Consider the following 11,103-nt stretch of genomic DNA (forward strand, 5'->3'; position numbering starts at 1 on the left):
TTTTTTTCTAATAGTTGTGATTTTATTTGTAAAGAAGCTCATGAAGTCATTGCTGCTGAGATCTAAGGGAATGTTAAGCTCAACAGCACTGTGGCTCTTTGTCAGCCTGGCTACAGTGCTGAAAAGAAACCTGGGGGTGTTCTTATTTTCCTCAATCAGTGATGAATAAAATGCGGTTCTGGCACTATGAAGGGCTTTCTTATATGTTATTAAACTATCTTTCCAGGCTATGAAAAACTCTTCTGACTTAGTGGAGCGTCACCTCCTTTCCATTTTTCGTGATGCCTGCTTTAGGGAGCAGAGCTGTGAGCTGTACCACGGGGCTATGTTCCATAAAAAATGAAATTAAGTGATGACAATGGAGGAGGGACTTAAATGACCATATTAGTGGTTTTGAGTCTTTTTGTCCTAAACCACATATAGCGTTAAATCACAGTTAAACAAATATTCAAAACCTGATGCTAACATATCTTTCTACCTTTCCACGCATCTGCTGGTGTTCATTCATTTCCACTTCCAGTAGGAAATTTTATCAGCACACACTACACTGTGTGCACAATTATTAGGCAAGTGAGTATTTTGACCATATCATTTTCATGCATAGTTTCCAACTTCAGGCTGTATAAACTTGCATGCTTATTGGATTTAAGCATATCAGGTGATGTGTATTTGTGTAATGAGGGACGGTGTGGCCTAAGGAGATCAACACCTTATTTCAAGGTGTGCATAATTATTAGGCAGCTTCTTTTCCTCAGACAAAATGGACCAAAAAAGAGACTTAACTGACTGTGAAAAGTCAAAAATTGTAAAGTCTTTCAGAGTGATGCAGCGCCCTTGAAATTTCTAAGATATTGGGGCGTGATCACAGAACCGTCAAATGTTTTGTTGCAAATAGTCAACAGGGTAGCAAGAAACGTGTTGAGGGAAACAAATACACAAATTAACTGCCAAAGATTTAAGAAGAGTTGAACGTGAAGCTACCAGGAACCCATTATCCTCCAGTTCTGTCACATTCCAGAACTGCAACCTACCTGGAGTGCCCAGAAGCACAAGGTGTTCAGTTATCAGAGACATGGCCAAGGTAAGGAAGGCTGAAACCCGACCACCACTGAACAAAACACATAAGTTGAAATGTCAAGACTGGGCCAGGAAATATCGGAAGACAGATTTTTCAAAGGTTTTATGGACTGATGAGACTCTTGACTGACCAGATGGATGGCCCTGTGGCTGGATCAGTAACGGGCATAGAGCTCTAGTTCGAATCAGATGCCAGCAAGGTGGACGAGAGGGGCTGGTATTATTAAAGATGAGCTAGTTGCACCTTTTCAGGTTGAAGATGAACTCAAAATCAACTCCCAAACCTACTTTAGAAGACACTTTCTTCAAGCAGTGGTACAGGAAAAAGTCTGCATCTTTCAAGAAGATCATTATTTTTATACAGGACAGTGCTCCATCTCATGCATCGAAGTACTCCACTGCATTGCTAGCCAGTAAAAGGCCTTAAAGATGAAAGAATAATGACATGGCCCCCTTCCTCACCCAACCTAAACCCTACTGAGAACTTGTGGGCCCTTAAATGGGAGATTTACAGTGAAGGAAAACAGTACACCTCTCTGAACAGTGTCTGGGAGGCTGCTTGCTGCTGCACAAAAAGTTGATTGTCAAGAGATCAAGAAACTGACAGACTCCATGAATGGAAGGCTTATGACTGGTATTGAAAAGAAGGGTGGCTATATTGGTAACACGTTTTTTTTTAAATGTCAAATATTTATATGTAAGTTTTGAGTTGTTTATTATTCTCACTTTGACCGATGAAAATAAACAAGTAAGATGGGAAATTTTTTGTTTTTCATTTAGTTGCATAATTCTGCACACTAACAGTTGCCCAATAATTGTGCACACACCGACACTTTCCCCTTAGTAAGCCAAAACCCCTCTTTTACTCTCTTAAATATTCAGGTTTGGGGTTTAACATTTTGGATTGACTGAGAGCACTGTAGCTGTTCAGTAATAAAATGAATCCTCAAAAATGCAACTGGCCTAATAATTGTGCACACAGTGTATTTGCCACATAGAGTGGTGAACCTCACCCCGTCCTTCTTAAAGACTCAGCCTCTCTGGGGTGCACCTTCTAACACTACTGAAGACATTATACAATTGTTTTAACAGGCTGAATAATACTCCTTGTAACCAGAAAACTGTAAACTCTCTCAATGAGTCAAATTGATGGAACGCCCTTTTATTGTTGCAGCAGAGTCGTCACATAACCTGTTAGACACAAATCTAGCTTTGCTGAAAATCTGTTTTATGTGATGACATTATATGGTGGTTTATAATTATTTGGTCACTGATTCCCCCCACCCCCATTATTTAGTCAGGGTAGGTCCACTGAGAGGCCACCTTTCTTTTTCAGGGACACACTGGTCACATTCGCATGGTTATACATTCACACCTGGAAGTTGCCCAGTGCATCCACAGTCTTGACCTGCTGGCCACTGAGTGACTTCACTGGAGCAGTGGGAGTTATAGGAACTTGTAGTAATTTGTAATCCACAAAACTTACACAAATATTTTTAAGCTCTGCAACATTACAGTATGTTAAGAGCACTACCACCTGGATTACAAGAAAAAGTTTTGAGTTTGAGTTAAATTAACAAGATGAATGTGTGATGTGCATCAAGATGAATATTCCTAGTAAACCAATTAATTAATTATTCAAATTATTATTGCCCATCTGGTTAATATCAAGGGCCACCAGCGCACGCCAAGACGCCACTGGAATGGACATCACCAGCCGCTGTACCCTGGGGGACCCCAACAAACTCCCTGAAGGGGTCCCCCAGCCTGCACGCATGCCCTACATCTCTGACAAACACCCACGACAGACCCTGGAGGTGATCAACCTGCTGAGAAAACACCGTGAGCTCTGTGATGTGGTGCTGGTCGTGGGTGCCAAGAAGATTTATGCTCACCGTGTGATCCTGTCTGCCTGCAGCCCTTATTTCAGGTACATAAAGAGACTGCCACTGTATTCAGTTCACATCCATTAGCTAATGAATTGATATCAAAGTGCAGGTGGGGTATTTTAACTACTAACTGTAATAGTAATACAGCTGTTAACTTCTGTGTTGTTTATAGGGCGATGTTTACTGGAGAGCTGGCAGAGAGCAGGCAGACTGAGGTGGTTATTCGTGACATTGATGAGAGAGCCATGGAGCTGCTCATTGACTTTGCCTACACCTCACAGGTAACAAGAGTAGCACTGAACAGTGGCTTATTACAAGTCTATTAGTATTATAAATGTATTAATATTAATATGTGGCATCAGGGATTGGTGGTGTGGCAGCATTAATGCCAATGCAATGCCATGTTGCCATATTTATTAAAATGCTTAACTACATGAACCACTAGCTTGCAGATGCTTACAGAAGCTAAAAATCACATTAGAATAATCCAGTAGTATGTTGTTCAGTACAGATCTGCTTCAGTCACTGAGTATGGGTAAAATTGGACTTTTATACCTCTGTCTTAAAGGTGCATGGCTGTGTTTTTTATTTTTTATTTTTATAAATCAAACTTCTTTTAAAGTCCCAATGGCATGCTTGTTTCCATCCATTTAATGTTTAATCTTGGGGAGCTCTAGATTATCTTGGCACCTGTGGTAAAAATAAAAATCACCCTAACACACCCCTCATAACTCCAAATTGTCTATCATTTTTTTCAGAATAATAAAACCAAGAAGCCCCTTCCTAAAAATGAGAGGATAGTTCATGAACATGCACAACTCCTGTTGCTAGTGTTATGTTGCAAGCAGACAACACAATGAACCACGACGGCATTAATGAATGTGAATTTTTCCTCCATAGATACAGTATGTAAACAACGCTATATGTACTGATGAAAAGAGATTTGTAACACTCTGGCTGGAAGATACCATCTTAGATGAAAGTGGAGTGAAGAAAGATAAACTGAATTGGTATCTTCCAGCTTCTGACTGGCTGTACACACCTGAGCCAGGTAATCAGCAGCAGGTCAGGCAGGGATAGTTGGAAAACAAGCAGGACAGCGGCCCTAGAGGACTGGAGTTTGGCACCCCTGCAGTCTAAACAAAGTAGGTAATTGAGAAACCCATATTTTAATTGGCATCATGCAGACATAGTAACTTCTCCAGCCTTACAATTCTTTCTAACCTTACAGAAACAAGACATTAACAGACATGCAACATGTGTGGGTTTTTTCTTTTTTTTTTTTTTTTTTTTTTACTTTTTTTTCCACCAAGTAATGGAAACATCACTTGCTTTCAAGTAGCTCCAAGTTCCGTAAATCCAACTGGTAATCACAGCGTCTTCCCCCACATGACCACCCAAAGTAGTGAAATTTATTCCAACAAGTAGTGTAGCACCGACAATAACATCATGGGTCATTAATTCATTCGTTAACCAGCAACATATCACATGCAGCAGACATGCTGGCCTCAAGCAGTCAAAACAAACAGGTACTGTGCTCTGGGGGAATCCAGTGTTGATGAGCTGATCACTGATCACTGTAGGTTAGACCCCGTCAAGTAAAACTGTGAGTCCCTGGACAGGAGCATTCCTGGACATGCAGTAACCCTGTATATTTCTCCACATCCTCTGGTTACAGTGCAGCAGCAGCAGGAGCGAAAATACATCCTTAAACCCAGGCGCAGTTGAAAAATTCCACTTTTACAATGGCACTGTGGACGTTTTTTTTTGTTTGTTGTTTTTTTTAAATAAGCTTTACTGAAAACATACATAGCAAATAAGGCAGTATAACATTTTGCCAATATGGTGGCGGCACCGGTGGATGGCAGGCAAGCTCACATGAACACGCAGCAGCCTGGATTTAATGCACATTCAAGGAAATCCTTAGCGAGAGTTTGCGAGACATGTAGAAACAGAGTTACTTCTGCATAGAAATACTAAAACATACGTTCACCTCATTTTTTGAGCTTTAGGTCATGTCTAAGATGATAATTTGCCATTGTAACATTGTAGATAAACATAACATGGGCTCTTTAAACAAGAGAACATGAGTTTTTTTTTCCTAAATCAGTGTGTTTGCACATCAGCAAATATAAACAAAAGGTGGTTTTTCAAATTTGCTAGACTGGTGAAAGTGCAAAAGTTTAAATTAATTTAATCATATCTGCATTTATGACTCGGGTTTAACAGTTAAATTTACATTTACACAAAATTTGTTTTAAAACAATAACAACTGGTCTAGTAGGTCTGGTATGAATTTCTTGGCAATGGTCAAAAAAAGGAGAATGTCAAAGTGAAAACAGTTACAAAATGATTTAAATTCAGTATATATCAAAGCTTTAATAATGTGCAACACCCCCTAGTGCTCAAGGTTAAAAAGAATTAACCTACCAGAGTGGGCTGCTATTGTAAATTTCGGTTTACATAGTTGGGTTATACTTGTATACTTCCAGTTAAGGTAGTTGGTATGTGGAATTCTTTACCTTTGACTATCAGAGTGTGCAGTCCTTTCAGACATCTTCTAGCTACATGTACAGTATTAAGTGGCCACTGTTAATACTGCAGGTGGAGGTTGGAAATTTCTTGTGCTGATAAAATGTTTGGTTTTTGTGATGCTGAGATTACCAGTGATATGCTTGCTAGTTGGGAACTTGTATTGATTTCTTCCATTGTTTATTTGTATGTGTGTGTGTGTGTGTTCATATTTTGTATTAATGTGTTATTGTTTCTCTTTTTCAAAGTTCTCTGACTTTAACTTTTGCAAACTGTGTATCACTGGTGACCTCTGTCCAGAGACTACTGATCAATATTTGCTATTAGCTATATCTGGTACAACAAGTGTATTCTGCATAGTTGCTGTTAAATAAACAGTAAATAATACCCCAGTAATAACACCCTGGCACTGGCACCTAAATCATCACTGGTACAGCTTGTTGTTTAAGTTGAATTGAGATCATTTGTTTGTTATCAGTGTAGGATTGACAGGTGATTTTTAGATTCCGTATATTATGAACAGAACAGTCTATCTAGCTGGCAGAAACTAGATCTTGAAGAACATTATGTACAAATTCACTGCCAGTTGATTGAAAAGTTCCAGTCAGAAGAAGGAGTCGACATTTCCAATACAATGCGTACATATCCCCGCAGCTGTAAACCCACTGATGATGGTCCTGCCTTCCCTGCTCCTAGGTGACTGTAGAGGAGGGTAATGTCCAGACATTGCTTCCTGCAGCCTGCCTTCTCCAGCTGGCTGAGATCCAGGAGGCCTGCTGTGAGTTCCTCAAGAGGCAGCTGGATCCCTCCAATTGTCTGGGCATCAGGGCCTTCGCTGACACACACTCCTGCCGTGAGCTGCTCCGCATTGCAGACAAGTTCACCCAGCACAATTTTCAAGAGGTAAGATGTAGATGTACAAAAAAAAAAAACAACAAATGTCCATAGCATTTTTGTATCAGTGGGTCACATAGAGGTGGACAGGAAACAGGAGGCAGAGACAGAGAGGGGAGAGATGTGAAATACACATGGTGTGCCACCGAAACCATTCAGCAGTGGTTCTCAGTCTAGGGAGTAGCACTACAGTACAGAATCATAGCCAAAAATATTAGCACCCCTGCATTTCTGTCAGATTACTCACCACTTCTCCCATAAAACTGTTGCAGTCACAAAGTTTTTGGTATTCTCATGTTTATTTCTTTTGTTTGCATTGGAACAACAGAAAAAAAGCCAAATCTAATAACATTCCACACAGAGCTCTAAAAATGGACTGGGCACAATTCTTGACACCCTCAACATAATATTTGGTAGCACACACTTTGGACAAAATAACTGGTATCAGTCGCTTCCTCTAACCATCAGTGAGTTTCTTACATGTCTACTGGAATTTTGGACCACTCTTCTTTTGCCAACTGCTCCAGGTCTCTCAGATATGAAGGCCTCATTCTCCCAGCTGCTGTTCTGAGATCTCCCCACAGGCTCTCTATGGGATTTAGACCTGGAGTCATTGCTGGCCACTTCAGAACTCTCCAGCTCATTGTCTGAAACCATTTCTGGTGCTTTTTGAAGTCTGCTTTGGGTCGTTGTCCTACTGTAAGACCTATGACCTCTGACAAAGACCAAACCTTCTGACACTGGGCCCTACATTGTGCCCCAGAATTCATTAGTAGTCTTCAGATTTCATAATGCCATAATGCCAAAGTCAAGAAATCCAGAGCCTGAAGCAGCAAAGCAGCCCCAAAACAACAGTGAACCTCCACCGTTTTTGACTGTAGGGACTCTGTTCTTTTCTTTGAAGGCCTCATTTCATTTTCTGAAAACAGCAGAATGATGTGCTCGACCAAAAGCTCTATTTTAGTCCCATCTGTCCACTGGACATTCTCCCAGAAGGGCCGTGGCTGCATCAGCTAAGTTTTAGCAAACTCGTACCAGTGTCCCTTGTCATTCAGATGGCGAGGGATAGTGTGAGCTGACACTGTTGCACCCTGTGCCTGCAGGTCAGCTTGAATGTGTTTGGATGCTTATTGAGTTTCTTTATCCACCATTGGAACAATCCTTCGTTGCAGTTTGTCATCTATTTTTCTCTTCTCATTTGTTATCTACAGTGGGCTGGACACAGGAACAACCAGATCTCTGGATATGGACTTGTAGCCTTGAGATTGTCTAGACTTTTCCACTATTGTGGTTCTTAAATCCTCACACTTCTTTGCTCATCTTTCTTTTCTCCATGCTCAGTCCACACAACACAAAGGTTGAGTCAGCTTTTCTTCATTTTAACTGGTTGCGAGTGTGATTTCTATGTTGCCAGCACCTGTTGGTTGCTACAAGTGAGTTTCATTACAAATTAAAGGAGCATCACAGGCTTGAAATGCAACTATTTCTGATGATTTTGAAAAGGCCTCAATGATTCGGTTCATTCCATTATTGGAGTTCTGTGTGGAATGTGTCAGATTTGGCTTTTTCCTCTGCTTTTTGTGTCATTTAAATGCAAACAAAAGAAATAAACATGAGAGGCAAAGAGGTACCTTTTAATTGCAGCACAGTTACCCCCACTCAGTAACCCATATTGCAAAGAGAAAAGTTTTTAGAAATCTGTTTTAACTCTAAAACAGAAATCTCGCTTTTGCAAAAGTATTCAGACCGGTAATTCAGTACTTTGGCAGCAATTACACTGTGCTATATGAATAAACTTGCCTTGCTTATGATGATTCAGTGATTGATCTGTTGAGAATCTGAAGCTGTTGCTCTGTTTGTGGCAGAGCTGCAGACTGACTGTTGAACACTGTTCTGTGGCAGGTAATGGAAAGTGAAGAGTTCATGCTGCTGCCTGCCAACCAGTTGATTGACATCATTTCAAGCGATGAGCTCAACGTGCGCAGCGAGGAGCAGGTTTTCAATGCTGTGATCGCCTGGGTGAAATACAGCATCCAGGAACGCAGACCACAGCTACCCCAGGTTTGTTTCTGTTAAAAATATTATAACATCACCACTGCAGTGTACAAGCCTGGTATTGATTCTCAACATGACTAGTAGTAAAATAGAGGACTTCATGTTTTCTGTAGGTCTTGCAGCATGTCCGTCTGCCACTACTCAGCCCCAAGTTTCTGGTGGGCACCGTAGGTTCAGATCCTCTCATTAAGAGTGATGAGGAGTGCAGGTGGGTTTTGTTATTTTACATAAGAGTTGTCACCCCTTCAATTATTTTTGGTAGAAAACTGCTTCTGGTGCACTGGATCCAAGAATTTTCTGTTTTCTTGAATTCAAATGAGAAATTTCTACTATTTTCCTCTAAAGTTTTAGTTTATAGGAATGGCAAAGGTTGCAAAAGGAGAGGAGAGCAGGAGAGGAAGGAGGAAGATATCAGCCTCCATTTTTGCATACGGTTTACATGCTGATACGCAGACGATGTATAACCCTGATTTGCAGTCCCTTTCAGACATGGCAGCCGTGGTTTGAGCCGTGATTCAGCCTAATTTCCAGCCATTCTGTGTTAGCTCACACCTCCTCTCTGTACCTGTTCAAAATAAACTTCGTACTAGCTAGTGGTGTTACATTCCTTTTATCTTTGTCTAAATTTCACTGCCTGTCTGAAATATATACTAAGAGGAAAAAGAGGGTGAGAGCAGCAGTGGTGAAGCGAGCTAGAGAGTGAAGAACAAAACAGTGAAATAGAGAAAATAGTTGGCATCGTGCTGTAGCACTGTTGTCATCGTGACCATGCTCCTGCCAGCAGTTTGACCACTTCAATTCAGATATGTAGCCGGTTAGAACGTAGCCAGCAATTTGAACTGGGCCGACCTGGTCAAATTTCCAGTAACACTTTGCTGGCTATGCAACACAGGGCTTTGTTCAGACGTGACACCTAGATGTGAAATAGCAGGCAAATTTCTGGGTAGAGGTGCATGCCTGATAGGGGCTTATGACTGACATCATTTACCTCATGTTCTTGCTTTTTTCTGTTGTTTCAGAGACCTGGTTGATGAGGCTAAGAATTACCTGCTGCTGCCGCAGGAAAGACCACTCATGCAGGGCCCCAGAACACGGCCGAGGAAACCCATCCGCTGTGGAGAGGTACTTTTTGCAGGTCAGTACCTTCAAGCTCTAAAAATTAAAACCAAAAATGTTTTGTATCTTTATCAGTCAGCTCATAGTACATCATACTGAAGGAACTGATCCACCTCTATCATTTTTGTGCAACTTTTGTATTGTATACACCCTCTGTGTGTTGCTTCTGCCAAATTTCCTTGTCCTATAGTTGGTGGCTGGTGCAGTGGAGATGCCATTTCCAGTGTTGAGCGTTATGATCCTCAGACCAATGAGTGGCGGATGGTAGCGTCAATGAGCAAACGGCGCTGTGGAGTCGGTGTGAGTGTTCTGGATGACTTGCTGTATGCAGTGGGTGGTCATGATGGCTCGTCGTATCTCAACTCTGTGGAGAGGTGTGGCATGATCATTCAGGCTTTTTACTGGAAATATAAATTTTTCCTTCTCTGCTGTTCCATGTTCATTCTCTCCACGTCTCTGCATTCTTTATTACTCACAATTAGAAAAGTACAGTTATTTGAGTTTTTCTCTTTGTTTTTTTTTTTTTTGTTTTTTTTTTTTTCTTGTCTAGATATGATGAAGACCAACCAGTGGAGCAGTGATGTTGCCCCTACAAGCACTTGTCGTACCAGTGTAGGTGTAGCTGTCCTTGGTGGTTATTTGTATGCTGTAGGAGGACAGGATGGGGTTTCCTGTCTCAACATTGTGGAAAGGTATCAGTCAAAACTCTTCTGGCTATAAGAAGATGCAGTTGAAGTCAGAAGTTTACATCCACCCTAGCCAAATACATTTAAACTCAGTTTGTCATAACTCCTGGCATATAATCCTATAAACATTCCCTGTCTTGGGTCAGATCACTATTTTAAGAATGTCAAATGTCAGAATAATAGTGCAGTGAAAAATGTATTTCAGCTTTTATTTCTTTCATCACATTCCCAGTAGGCCAGAAGTTTACATACACTCGGTTATTATTTGGTAGCATTCCATTTAAATTGGATCAAATGTTATAGGATGCCTTTCACAAGCTTCTTACAATCATTTGCTAGAATTTTAGCCCATTCCTCCTGACAGAACTGGTGGAACTGAGTCAGGTTTGCAGGCCTCCTTGCTCACACATGCTTTTTCATTTTGGCCCTTACATTTTCTATTGGATTGAGGTCAGCGCTTTGTGATAGCTGCTCCACTACCTTGACTTTGTTGTCCTTAAGCCATGTTGCCACAACTTTGGAAGTCTGCTTGGGGTCATTGTCCGCTTGGACAAGACCCATTTGTGACCGAGCTTTAACTTCCTGGCTGATGTCTTGAGATGCTGCTTCAATATATCCACATAATCTTCTTTCCTCATGATGCCATCTATTTTGTGAAATGCCCCAGTCCTTCCTGCAGCAAAGCCCCCCACCACAGCATGATGTTGCCACCCTTGTGCTTCACGGTTGGGATGGTGTTCTTCAGCTTGCAAGCCTCCCCCTTTTTCCTGTTGTTCTGGCACTGATTTATATTGTTCGGATAATACATCTCCTTCCTGAGCAGTTTGATGGCTGTGTTGTCCCTGTGTAATTTA

At 41.2% G+C, this 11,103-nt stretch overlaps 1 protein-coding gene across 1 annotated transcript in view; it reads left to right on the forward strand.

The window, feature by feature from the left end:
• The window catches only part of klhl20 (kelch-like family member 20), a 29,875-nt gene that overhangs the window by 9,336 nt on the left and 9,436 nt on the right, over positions 1–11,103 (forward strand). The window contains exons 3-10 of the mRNA XM_020624557.1: positions 2,750–3,007; positions 3,139–3,247; positions 6,195–6,401; positions 8,295–8,453; positions 8,561–8,655; positions 9,467–9,582; positions 9,754–9,939; positions 10,114–10,255. Of these exons, the coding sequence (XP_020480213.1) occupies positions 2,750–3,007; positions 3,139–3,247; positions 6,195–6,401; positions 8,295–8,453; positions 8,561–8,655; positions 9,467–9,582; positions 9,754–9,939; positions 10,114–10,255 (1,272 nt within the window). The remainder of the gene's footprint in view (positions 1–2,749; positions 3,008–3,138; positions 3,248–6,194; positions 6,402–8,294; positions 8,454–8,560; positions 8,656–9,466; positions 9,583–9,753; positions 9,940–10,113; positions 10,256–11,103) is intronic.

The sequence above is a fragment of the Monopterus albus genome, unplaced genomic scaffold (assembly GCF_001952655.1).
Source record: "Monopterus albus unplaced genomic scaffold, M_albus_1.0 scaffold331.1, whole genome shotgun sequence".
In the NCBI taxonomy this organism is placed as follows: domain Eukaryota; kingdom Metazoa; phylum Chordata; class Actinopteri; order Synbranchiformes; family Synbranchidae; genus Monopterus; species Monopterus albus.